Source organism: Diadema setosum, chromosome 15, assembly GCF_964275005.1.
Source record: "Diadema setosum chromosome 15, eeDiaSeto1, whole genome shotgun sequence".
NCBI lineage: Eukaryota > Metazoa > Echinodermata > Echinoidea > Diadematoida > Diadematidae > Diadema > Diadema setosum.
In genome coordinates this window covers 25,995,807-26,010,132 of record NC_092699.1, presented here as the reverse complement: position 1 = coordinate 26,010,132, position 14,326 = coordinate 25,995,807, and the positions used below count along the sequence as shown (strand labels likewise).

Genomic DNA, 14,326 nt, shown 5'->3' with positions numbered 1-14,326 from the left:
TTTTCACAACAATACAGATATTACCAACAAGCCATGATGCCACCAGTAATACTGAAGGCACCTTAATTTGTCGCTGGGGTGACAAGACCTTGTATCTGCAATTTTGGTGAAAATGACTTTTATGGATTAATGGTCAAATAATGGGTTAAGTGATGTCCTGTCCAAGTCCCAACTGTCATACTCCAAAGATGAAGCCACCAAGGCATGTCAGAGGAAAGACTATCCTATTCGCCACAGTGCTTTGGCCGCCATGTTTTTTGGCTCTCCTGAACATTTGACATTTTGTAGATACGAGGTCTTGTCGCCCCAGCGACGTTATGCTCCACACGGGCACAGATCAATGGTGATGGTGTTTCTGGCCCTTTACGTTTCACATCCATTGTACAAATCGAAAAATGCACAAATTCCATCGCCGACAGCGCCACATTCGTCTAAAATCTTCACACATTCTAGGCACATGAGCATTACATTCAAGCGATTCACATAAGCAGGTCAGGTTAAATCACTTTTATTCAATCACAAACTTGCATACTTGCATCTTATGAACAGATTAAGTCAACTCAACAGCAGTACATGATCACCACTGGCTATGGAAAGCACTATAAAGCTCCATGATAAAATCAAGCTCTATTTCTTCTGCTATTACACTGAATGTTAGTAATTGCACTCATGATCAAAAGCACCTCCTATTAGAGACTAACTTTAAGGAGTGAATCAAATTGCAAATAAATCACGATTAATTGCACACAATGCCTTGGATTTGTGAATTTGGTTAATGATGGATAAGCGCTACCCACAGGCACATATTTCATGTGTCTTGCAATTATTGCACATTAATTGAATTTTATTTCAATGCTGCATTGGCCTATGTTGAAAGTTTTATTCATTTTTTTTTTTCACTCATCTCTTCATTCAAACAAACTGTGATATTGCAGATATATGAATTTCATGCTTACAAAAAATGATTAATGTTATTTTCTTAGTATTTCTAAGACACTACCTTATATAAAAATATAAATCTATATACAAACATACATTGTTGATAAAAAGGATAACATACTGCCTTGTCCATTAACAATGACTTTTTTCTACACTAACATGAGAGCCAATACACATGCACATAAAAAGCTATAAACGCATGCATATAATGTGAAATTTGAACACAAAACAATCACAACTGCTGAATATAACACATTACTTTTTTCAAATCAACATAATCTAGGCTTACATGCAGCACAAAGGCACTTACATTTGCATAATTATGAATGAGCTAGAGAGCATTTCAATGAATCATATCAGAAAAAAAAATAAGGATTTTCTAACTATATGCCTCATTAGGATGCACAGTAGCATCAGAATATTCCGATTCCTGAATACCAGTAAGCTTTCCTTGTTTAAAATGATCAAAAGAAGTTATCATCAGATCATTTCATGCATAGGAGGGACACAATTTTATGTTTGTATTCGTGTTACCTAAAATCTTTACCTAAAATCTTCTATCATCTGCTGATTTTTTTTCACCCTGTTGTCATGAATATGCATTTATACAAAGGAGGTGTGGCCTGTTTGGCCCATTGCGAAAAGGGAAGATGGCTCATTTTCGAGTGACGCTGGGACCATGCCGTCCGAGGAATCCAGAGGGAGGAATAAAGTTGTTGTAACTTTTAAGTTTTCGTGTGATGGTGAATTGATTCCGTGTCACGAATTTCCCTCATTCCGTAATACTGTCATCTAACTGAACATTAGCTGGCAGTGTTCCCTTTGTCATAAGGGTCTATAAAGAAGAGATATTCTACAGTCACTATTTTCATTTGTGCATATTCATATCCAACCAACAGAGAGTTTTCCACAAACTCATGTTTTCCTATACTGTTTAATGTCTTTTTCTTTTTCAAATTCTGATTGTTGCCTATTTCCACAAGATATCGGCAGATGCAAAATCAGTTCATAACTGTCAACAAAGGGAGACATTACAGCAGAAAAAGAGAGAAGTGTGAATATATTACAATGTGAAAGTAATCTTTCTATCCTTTCCCATGAAGGTGAGAGATTGGATATCAATCAGGTGATGTACAATATAAGTGGACTGAGGAACACTGTAGGCCATCACGAACAGTATTTTCTAATATTTTGAAGTTCATTTAGCAACTTTTAATCGCTGCTAGCTAAAGAGATATATTCAATATATTATAGAACATTCTGTTCATGTATGTATAACAACTTCGGGTATCTTATATATGAAATCCATCATATCATTCTTCCATCTTCCCCAAGTACATGACTGTTATGAAAATCTCTGGAAATATATACATACATATACAAGTTGTACCATAAGCCCATCGTATAGAAAGCACTTCCCATTGCAGTAAGCTGCAATCATTGCCATCACTATGGAAACGAATCAATCAGCTTTGAGCATCATTTAGTCTTTGCTCCAGTGACAGCAAGTATTGCATTTTAGACAGACAAACTGCAAACCTTTGTATTTCAAATGAGTCCCAGACAGTGTCATGCAAGCTTTCCAAGTCACAGAGCTGCCAATGTGATCTAATTTTCAAACTTTATTCCAGGGGGGAGGGGGTAAATGTTTCAATAAATGAGTGCAAGAAATATCTAAGAACAACCAATCAAAATATCCAGAAGTATCTATCCAAATCATTTTTCTACCCAGTAATCTCCTTTCAAGCTGTTCCTAAGCCTTTGTCCATAGGCCTAATGCAGAAAAATGCTTGTTAAAAATGATAAAGGATGGGACAAAGACTAGAGAGAAGTTGCATGAACAAACACTTGTAGCCCCTGTAAATTTTTAGAAAAAGTACAATGTCAAGAGAATATTAGGCAGCGAAACTTCTGCATATCACTGTATCCACTTCAGTAGAGTACACTTTGAGTACTCATATAGGGCTGCGACGAGTTCTACAGCCTTGCCGATCAACAAACAGACAAACAAACTAACCGACAAGACACATATGAGGTACTGAAGCTTGCGGCACAATCCACACACGTATACACTCTACACACATCAAACACTGCCGGTGACAACACTTGCGGATAACAGCAATCGCAACTATGGAAGAAGATAGTCTTCTTTAATACTGGAATTCTCAATCACAATTAAATGCATAGTAGGTGCAGCCCAAGCAGTATAGTAGGCAACTCTTGATTATAGTCCAGGTATCAAAAGAATGCAGCATGATTTCTGTGTTTACATATTATTTTCTTTTCTCCCCACTTGAAATGCTTCAGCCACTACAGGTCCATATCAACAGCATTTCATTCTTTTTTTTTACATCACAGTAGACACCCATTACTCACAGTAGAAATATCTTTCCAAGGATCATTTCTTTCCAACACTGTTGGAATAAAATGTGTTTTAGAAAAGGCACAGTGAATTTCAGATAAGAATGTTCAAAGACAGAAGCATAAATTCACACAGAAAAGTAATTTCATGCAATACATAAATGAGGCATGCAGAGTGTGAATATCCACAACCAATCACCACCAATGTTAGACACAGCACGAGAATATTTGCTATTTGATCAGTTTGCTCATTAATTTTACAATATATCCACTATCAATAGATGTTAATTGTTAATTTCTTCATAAAACTGCTCTCAAAACAGGAACTGTCACTTCTGAATCATAGGGGAAAATGGTGGAACTTCACAAATTTCATCTTATCTGGCAGCAACATTTAACCCTAAAAAGACTGGGCTATTTTGGTAGCTTGAAAGACTGGGGGGGGGCCTAAAGGGCCCCCCCTTAAGCTCTCGGCCGTGGATTGCGCGATCGCCGCGGAAATTTGCACAATGGTAGTATGCGATGTAATCTACAAGATCGTATATTTAAATTTTCCAAAATAGTCTTATTTTATTTTATTTTGATTAATTATGCTAATTTATGCGAGAAATCAGACTCTTTGATCTAAATCAGTAAATAAAGCTCCAAAAGTGCTCATTTTTGGTCTAATTATTCTTTGTGGCATTCTTCGCAAATGCACTTGAAAAAAAATTCGGTATCAAAATTGATTTCTTATTTATTTTATTGTTTTATGAATTTCTTATGTATTTCTTTGTTTTTTCGACCTTTTGTTTTTGCTGTTTTTTTCAACAAAATTTGTGGCAAACACTTTTTGAAGCCTAATACTACTAAAACAAATTAATTTTAGCCATTGAGAGTAAAAATAAGCATATTTATATGAACCATGTGAAAAAACTCAATTTGCATTGACTTTGTACACAAAATCACATTTTTGAGCCATTTTCGGTCTCACGTGCATGTACAAAAAGTTATGTAACTTCAGAACCGTACCCCCGGGCGTCACAAATTTGGCGTCAAAATGTGCGGGAAACTCAAAAGAAAAAAGTCATAGAGCATCGCGGCGAGAGCATTGCGTGTTGCAGAGTAATCGCGCGAAATGTCGAGGGGGGGGGCCTTTTAGGCCCCCCCCCCAGTCTTTTTAGGGTTAAAAAAAGGCTCCCAAAATCTTAATAAATCAATTAAGGTAAAATCAAGTTTCTTTGAGTTTGTATCAACTTGCCAAAGCTGGCATTTTGTCATCACATAAATATTTGATGTAATTATTCAGGTCACATTTTCAGTTTTCTGTCCCGAACATGCATTTCACTGTGACTGCCGTTGTGACTTTCAGTTGGTTGATAACAAAATCGTGTGAAAAAAAAAAGAAAAAAAAATTAGATAAATTCCCATGTTAGTAGAGCAGTAATGATTCTTAGTTGTGATTGGAGATTTACTAATTAAAAAGCAAAGTGACCTCATGTGAAAAAAAAGAAAAAATAATTAGATAAATTCCCATGTTAGTAGAGCAGTAATGATTCTTAGTTGTGATTGGAGATTTACTAATTAAAAAGCAAAGTGACAACTTATAGGACTTGAAGGCTCAAACGATGATTGGCCATTGTACATTCATTTTCCTTGCCCATGGATTTTTGGTTAGAGTAGTCTTTTAAAAACTAAAATGAGCAGAGAAATCACAGCAAATATTCTCACTGACATCAGGAAAGCTACCTCTGGGACATGGATTGTGTTGACTTTAAACTTAACTAAGAAGCATCACACAATTAAGAGGCCGTTACACGTTTTCAATGACGGGTTGTGAGGTTTAGCCAGTGCCGTAAACAAAGAGAGTCTTTCCAACTCGTTTTTTTAGCTTATGAGTTTCGAAGCCTATGATTGGTCAAAACTGGTCCCGTTGATCTTCATGGAGCCACGCCATTTCCAAAGTGTGCGCGCACACACAGTGTCCATTGTTAACTACATATTTGGCTTGCTTTCATTATGACCTCTGAGTGTACACGCTAATCCTCTCATGCGTAATATGCCGAGTAACGACATGGCGTCCAGTTTAGTAGTTGTTCATACTCTCATTATATATGGCACTGGGCTTAGCTACGCTTGTATCTACTGCTATGATATCATGCAATTCCTGCACTGTTGTGAATCAATACATTATTCACACCTTTCTATACAAACCATGTATGATGTATTACAATCATGCAGACAGTGTTATAGGTTATGGCACACCAATCTTTATTTAGATTCTGTTTTTCTTTGGTATGGCACGATGCGCCTCAGTAAGACCAGCTGAGGGAATATTGTGTAGTAGCCACAATATCACCTCTGTCAAGAGGGTAAGTCACTGGAAGCTTATCGTCGCTGGGGCGACAAGACCTCGTATCTAAAAAATGTCAAATGTTCAGGAGAGCAAAAAAACATGGCAGCCAAAGCACTATACCAAATGGGACAGCCTTTCCTTGGACATGCCGTGGCAGCTTAATTTTGGGGGTAAGACAGCTAGGATTTGGACAGGATATCACTTACTGATTATCTGACCATTAATCCAAAAAAGTCATTTTCACCAAAATTTCAGATACAAGGTCTTGTCGCGGCAGCGACGTTATATAGGACATCCAATGGAGACCCATAAGTGACAAGACACAAAGAGCACTGCACGCAACAGATTCCACTTCATTACTTATGAAGAGCTGGGTGTAAACACAGTGCAGTGAAGGACAGTACCGACCCTTTATGGGGCATAACAACAGATATTTCATTGACTTCCCGAAACGTGCATTTGGGAAAAGGGCCCCAAGTTTTCAACTGAAAGTGTCTACTGGTATTTATTTCATTTGCCAAAAAGTAATTTTCAATCACCCCTGGTGAGCGAGAAAGTGAGTTTGCAACATTCATAGCTCTGGCAGATCATCCCAAAGTGACGGGTATAAGTTAGCAAACAGCATCACTAAAACACATGGTGCCACACGAAAGAAGACAACAAAAAACATTGTTGTGGTGTTATGCAGTGTACATATTTGTAAGTGTAGTCCCACACCCTGTAAACTATGTTATGTCTGGGTCACACCAAGCTTAGACCTTGTCACTCACATCCTGCTCGTGGGCTTCGACGGTGGACTTGTAGTCCCTCTTGTCGTCCTTCTTGAAGATGGCGCTGATCTCGTCGAAACTCTTGTTCTTCGTCTCTGGCACAAACTTCCAGGTGAAGAGGAAGAAGCATACCAGCAGTCCGGCGAAAATCAGGAAGACATAAGCCCCGAGACTGTCCTGGAGTCGAAACGTGGAATGATAGAAGTTGACATTGTTGAGGTGTTCAGCACTTTGGTGAGACAATTTGTGCATAAATGGTCACATGGATGAGTAAAAAACAATTCAGGGGCGGATCCGGGAATTCCATTACAAAAATAAAGGGGGGCAGCACACACCCAACCCCCCCTCCCATTTTTTCCTCTTTCATTTCGTTTGTTTAAAAAAAAAAAATAAAGGGGGGGGGGGACACGCACCCGGTGCACCCCTGCCCAGATCCGCCACTGCAATTACAATAGCTTTCACTTACACTGCATGCAATGCTAATCATAACATCTTCAACTGGATAGGTTACACAGGGGCCATAGAAATCCTACATTCACCTTCTTCCTGGGCTAAAATAGTAATTTTTCTGATCCGCTGTCCCACTGTACAAAATAGCATGCCATATTTTCAAACCACATCCTTTAAGAACTCACAGGTATGACTTAAGAAAGGAATATCCAGTGATGGCATAAGTTAATGAAGGGCTTAGAAATAAACTGACAATTATTCAAATTAGTGTGATAATGGGATATGTGAAATGTCAATTGTCACTGTACATAAGTTAAAAATGCAATTCTCCACACATGACTTCAGCTGGAAGAAAAAAAAATATCATACTTTTTGATGGTTAATAAAGATTTATTCCTCAGGTGGTGGCCACAATCAATGAGCTTCATCAAATTGTAAATGAAGGGCCATGTTTTTAGGGCAGATAAAATGATTGTATAAGTAGAGGGGGCATCCTAGACAACTTTGTGCACTGGCTGAATTGCTCTATAGTGCCTCCTCCTTTACATAGATTGGAAAAATATATATATTTTATGCACTATCCTCAAAACACTAAGGGGTCTTTGCCAATTGCAAACAGAGTTTCTTTAAAGAGCAACTAATGATTACCCTACCCCACCTGCAGCTAAAGCTATTGAGCTTATTGAGCTTGAGTAATTTCTAACCATTACTTCAATCAATACAAACTTGAATTGCAATGCAAACATAATTGCAGGCACTGTATATACCAAATATTTTGTGAAGTTTTTATTTTCGCGAATTTCGCGAGTCAGGTGTTCTTCGTGAAAGTAAAGAAACACAAAAATATTGACTCTGATCCTGATATGAATGTGACTTATGCGTATACAATTCTCTGTTCAGTACAGGACTCCACGATCGCAAATCTAACCACTCGCGAAATCGTTGGGAAGTTGGGATTCACAAAATTTTAGACTCACTAAATATATAGCGTATACAGTATTCTACACTACTGGGACCATGCAGACAACCTGCTATAATTGGTCCGAAGAAAATGAATAGCAAGCTTTAGATCTGCGATGCTAATCTGTTGACATGGATACTATGCAAAAAATATTACTCTGCACATGCGCTACACAGCTATTCCCATTTTCCAAATCTGGGAAGAGGCACATCCTAACCACTCATGTCACAGATCTAAAATCTGTGTGCGAAAACTTTGCCAAACTCTCGTGCGGAGACGTCACCTGCATGAGGGGGAAGAGGAGGCCCACGGCAAAGTTTGCCAGCCAGTTGACCATGAACGCCACGCTGATGGCCGCAGGGCGGGGCCCCTGGGAGAAGAGCTCGGCCACAAACAGCCATGGGATGGATGCTGGAGGAAGAAAATTGAAAACATATCACAGCTACTGGTATCATGCTAGCACAAGTACATCTTGACCTCCGAACTGCGTCACATATGACCATGCATCTCAAAATCATCAAAAAGTCATACAACAAATTTTACTCTAGGATCGGGGCCGATTTTTTATTTTGAACATGTCCAAAATAAAAAAATCAGCCCCAGCATATCTCTGCAAATTCCTATGAATAGCTAATAAATACAACAAAAAAAAAAAATGTCAAACATGTTACAAACTATTCTACTATTAGCAACAGATGCAAGCATAATCTTCAAATTTTTGAATTCGTTAGCCATTTATTGGCTCTATACGTGTATGTTCTAGTGTAATGCAGACTTTAGTAGAATACACCAGTGAAGCTTCAGGAATATTGGACAATCCATTCAATAAAAAAAATAGTTAGGAATCTTTACATTTTCACTGCCACCATCACTGGATGAGTAGACAGAACAGTTCATGTCATGCATGGACAACAAAATAATGAAAGCATGAAGAGATTTCCACAAAATTTCATTTTGTAATGAAAAGTTAATATTTCCTCCTCTCGATACTGACCTAATGTTATGGTTAATATAATTCCCTGTTTTATTAAAGAGGTAAGTCAAGTACTTTCCAGTTATGCTAAAAATATGAGAATTGTCTGAATTCCCTTTATATTTTCTTTAAATAATAGTCCATGCATGACATCACAAAATGTAGTCCTCTTATCCAGTAATGGTAGCACCAAACTTTGAAAAACTCAGAACTTTTAAACAGATTGTCCAGTTTTCCTAAAACGTCACTGTCATGTTCTAGTAACGTTGCTTCATTCACTCAATCCACATATAAATTTGGGTTTAATTCTCCCATCAGCATGTGTTTTACAATTATGAGAAGAGTCCAAGTTTATCCTACCGGGTCCAAGTCCAAAGCTGATCACAAACAGCATGACGGAAATGATGCTGATGTAGGACGATCCATCCCAAGTGTCCTTGGGAGAGAAAAAGAAGAGAAAATATTGAATATGTAGTTAGTAAGCATTCAAGAAATTAATATTTATATTCTAGTCTTGAGCCAGCATCTGTATTCAATACCTACTATTGCACTTTATGAAATGTCAACAAAAAATAAAGCTATAATTTAGCTCTTATCCCACTGAAAATTGATTGCTTCTTCTATAATACACATTTCCCATTTACCCCAGCCCTAATATACTCAGGACTAGTCTTCAACAGCTAAAGGTCATATAAAGAAAGGTGTCATATAATCCACAAGTAATTTTTATATATATGGGTCATTGTTGTTGTTTTTTTTTTCCAATAAAATGCACCTCTCATTTTGTTGAATGTGAAAGTTTGACATGTTAGAGAAGCAGGAGCAAAGTTTGAGGTTTGACATGTGATAATCTACTTTAGATATGAACTCATAAATAATGTCATCTTTGGAGCAGCACTGAGATCAATCAGAATTCAACTCGAGTTGTACGTGATGCAATCTGATGTAGACGTAAACTTATTAGAGCTGTAATGACCTTTGCTACCATATTGGGTTAATTGTAAGGACTTGCCCCTGCTAAAACTAAGAGCAAAACTTAACGAAAATATGAGATAATCTGACTTTGACAAATCTTTGAGTGCAATATGTGAACCTGGTTCTCGATCAGGATTTTAACCACTTGCCTGGCAGGTTCAACTTTGCAATTATGACTCAAAACCACAGGCAATTCCCATTTAACAAAATCCCAAGGACTTAGGTTTTCTTTCATTATACTGAAATTTTGTTATAGTCAAACAAATAAAGCCTATAAAGACATAGAGATAACAATTTTGGAACCTTAAACTTTGTTGTAACTAAATTTCATTACAACCATGTTTGTTATACCAGCAGCGCACTGTCTATTGCAAAAGCACAGTGACTCGCTGATTAAGAAAAACTGCTCCAGATGTGAACTCACCTTGAGGTTGAGGAAGATAGTGAGGGTGATGGAAAAGAGAAGCATCCCACCAAGACCAACGAGATGAAGGGTCTTCCTACCAGCCCTGTCCATTAATGGCACCTGCCGGAGGAGAGGTGAAAAACAACATACCAATTAGTAACTGAACCGCCTGAAACTGCCCATCAGATTACTCCCTAAAATGCCATAATAGACTTTCAAATAAACATAACTTATTATAGACAAAAATAAACATGCATTGATCTATTTTGCATAATTTAGAAAATTGTCAAAATGAGAGTAATATTGCTGTACCTTTCAGGGAACAATAGGCCATTACGTACGGAATCTTCAGTTAGATGGTAGGGTTATTGACAAATACGACATCAGCATTATGGAACAATCTCCTCCCCCCCCCCCCCAAAAAAAAGAAAAACAACAACAAACAAACAAACAAACCAAAAACAACAACAACAACAAAAACAGACACGACAGATTTTGAACTTAATTTGAATTACTGCTTAAAAGTCATCTTGTGATAATTAAGAATGAGAAAAAAAAAAGTTATGTATTGAGATCACTGAAACTCATCTTTTAATAATTGCTAAATTTAACATTGTTATATGTTAAAATTTCATATCCTTAGTTATTTATGACACGCATACAATTTAATGTCCTTCTCAGTTTTTTACAACTGAATATTTATCATTTTTGTTATCAATAATAATAATAACAATAATATCATTGTTGTTATTATTATTATTATTACTATCGCCATCATCATCATCATCATAATCATCATTACTACCATCATTATTATCATCATCATCTATACTACTAACATCAATGATTTTTAAATGTATTATAAAGCAACCAAAAGCTATTACTTGATTACTTTGAGTGCCACTGATAATCGCAAGTGGAAGGTTTTGTTTTTAGTTTAGTTTTTCAAAAATAGATTCAGTGCTTCCAGCAATTTAGATTTGAAGGGCAATTTCACATTGGGTCCAAATTGTCTAACTAGATAGAGTTAAGTTAATCTGGTGGAGGTTTCATTAAAATTGAACCTACAGTAAGAAAATCATGAAATGCTCAAGTTTTACCTTTTCATCCAACCGTGTAATGAAGATGTATGATATCATTATATAGTCTTTTTGTGCACTTAGAAACACTAGTACAAAGCACCTTATAAATGCAATTATTAATATTATTATTATTATTATTATTATTATTACTACTACTACTACTACTACTACTACTTCTACTATTACTGTTACTATTATCATCATTATTGTAGGTGTGATAAACTAAATGACAAGGGATGTTGCAGGAGATGTATAAATATACACCCATACCCACACACATACACACATACAACACACATACATACAGTATAAGCTTGCCACTTCTCTACCTCTGACTTTCCATACTTCCTGCCAAAGCATTTCTGTTCCAGCAAGAATTTACCAACTGTTCAGAAACTAACAGCTGTCATCCTGTCCTGAAGGGGGAACATCTGTCACACAAGCCACAACTATGATACCTTTTGACCTTTCCAATTTCTGGTGGGTAATGACTTTCATTATACTATCAGCATGAGCTGTGTACATATTCTTTTGAAAGGTGACATAAAAACATCCACACAATCTGAAATGCATGGCATGACAAGAAGAATTATGTGGCAGTTAAGACTGCCAAAATATTTCGGCTGTCTTCTTCCAGCATGTGCATCATACATAAATGAGATGTAACTTATCCTATAGCAAAGCAAAGATTCCAGCGAGTACTTCCAATTTCCAAACAACTGTTTGTTTGTTTGTTTTTTGGTTTTGGGGTGTTTTTTTTTTTTTTTTTGGCTTTTTTGTTAGCATAAAAATGCATCTTGCATCAGCACGCTGTTCAGAAAATCCCCAAAGAATGTGACAATGTAAAATCATGTTCAACTCTCAAACCATCACTAAGTTTCTTTAAGTCAGGTAGTAGCCCCCTTGAAGAGAACCCTTGGAGAAAACGAGGTGTAATTTTACATCCACACTGCATCATATTATCAGTGGTCAGAAATGCCAGTATAATACACATGATTCATGAAAAAAGGTCAAATGATCATTTGTCTTCCCCTCTCTCTTCCACTTCCCATCCCTCTGATTTCTTTTTTTCCCTCCATACCTCCCTCTATCTCTCCCTTCTTCTCCTCACCCATTTATCCCTTCCCGCTCCCCCCCCCCCCCCCGACACTACAACACATAATCCCTCACCAGACAGAACAGCTACGCTGTACAAGGAAACAGACATGATCACATAGCACAATCGCCCAGTACCATCACCATCAAGAGAGGTTACTTTCCTTCTCTACGGGATGTATACTTTAACCCTCCTTCACCCCCCCTTCCATTGGAGTTGTTTACCCTCGCTAGCTCCACTTACTGCACCAGTTGGCATAGCAACAAGGTTCCTTGTGAGGTATTGATGACTTAGTGGAGCCAAAATTCACAACAGGGGATGAGTGTGTGTACACACCCACTCTTGACAAGTCTGGCAAATTGGCAATATGGGGTTAAAGGTCCTTCCCTTTTAGAAAATCTTTTATTACCACCATGCAAACATTTTACCACCATCAAGGACTCCAAAAGAGGAAAATTGTCCTCAATAGACCTTTAAGCTGTCAAATAAATCAAATTTCTCCAAGTTGAAGTCATATCTTTAGACTATAAAAATCGTTAGTGTTGCTCCTATAATTTATAGAGAGATTGAGGCTGTCCAGTCCATAATGCTGTCTTGCTCCAAAGCGATACTTGGAAGATATCATTTACAGCTGATGTATGGTCTTAGAAAACTGACATGCTCAATGCTGATTACCAGTATCTTTTTATTCTACAATTATCTAGCAGAAGATCTAATAGGACACTATTGCATAATTAACCAAAATATGTTGTAACATATTTTACAACAAAAAAAAAGTTACTTTATTCCAAACTGTGCAGCCACACATGTGACAAATCAGCATTAAAGTGTATGCTTTGTTTCCTCTCCTTTGTTTCATTTTATTCATTTTTTTTTTTCTCACACATCTTTGGAGGAAGGGTGAGGAAGGGAATATCTACTGCCTGAATCAAGTTACCTGCCATTACTTCATTCTTATTTTCTTTTTATTGTTGTTACTGTTGCTGCTGTTGTTGTTGTTCTTGTTTTAGTTATTGTGAACACTTGCTACATAGAATGCCAGAGGAGCTATATATGCCAATACATTTTCATATTAGCAAGACAGCTTTCACACAATTGAGAGTCCAAACTTGAGCAGGTTGCACCTTTTGATCATGGATTGAACATTGATTCATGATTTTCTTAACACCAATTTGAAGGACATCACTTAGCACTGATGAAATTTAACGTTTGCACCCATAAAGTTCTGACATTCTGGCAGCAAGAGAACAAATGATTGTGTTGGACATCACACCAACATATGTTATTCATCTTTCTTTTTTTTTCTTTTCTGTTTCACTCACAGTTACTAGAGCCATAAGGACGATAGCACCCCCTGTGCTGAGGGTGACGTATGGAGCAGTGTCCTCTTCAACACCAGCTGATATGAAGATTGACGTGGAGTAATACAAAACCTGAAGGAAAGATACAGAAGGACAACAATGAACCTACCACAGCATGGAGTTTTATGGCCAATGAAAACTTTCTTTGTCCTAAATACAACCACACAAACTGAAGCATCAAAGTGTGAAGGAGTCAAAGGGGCCTGAGCTTTTGGTCCCGGCAGTATCTTCATCAGAAGCCAAATGATAAACATACATGTACAGGGTATTACAGTAGACACATGGTGAACTACAGCCAGCACTGTCTTGGAGGAGCTAGGGTGGCAGAACAAAGAAAACAAAAGGGGTATAGGTTAGGTGTCAAAGGCAGGGAGCCAAACAGGTAGGAGGGGGATCCAAGCAAATGGGTGAGCAAAGTATTTAAGTATAAAGGACATACATTTCTTGCATCCATAAACATATCATCAGAATTCTTAATAGCAATTTGTGTCGAGAATATAGCTGTAAAGAACAACTAAGTTTATACACAAGATGGACAGAGACCAATGTGTATTCTCCTTTATGAACGGAACTGGAGATTTGGTACATCCTGTTCATGTCAAGTGTGTGAACATGGT

At 37.3% G+C, this 14,326-nt stretch overlaps 1 protein-coding gene across 1 annotated transcript in view; it reads right to left on the bottom strand.

The window, feature by feature from the left end:
- Positions 1-14,326, bottom strand: part of LOC140239312 (solute carrier family 2, facilitated glucose transporter member 3-like) — a 38,919-nt gene that overhangs the window by 2,078 nt on the left and 22,515 nt on the right. Inside the window, exons 8-12 of the mRNA XM_072319184.1 lie at positions 13,671-13,781; positions 10,189-10,290; positions 9,150-9,225; positions 8,100-8,227; positions 6,406-6,582 (exon numbers count right to left, since the gene is read on the bottom strand). Coding sequence (XP_072175285.1) covers positions 6,406-6,582; positions 8,100-8,227; positions 9,150-9,225; positions 10,189-10,290; positions 13,671-13,781 — 594 coding nt within the window. The remainder of the gene's footprint in view (positions 1-6,405; positions 6,583-8,099; positions 8,228-9,149; positions 9,226-10,188; positions 10,291-13,670; positions 13,782-14,326) is intronic.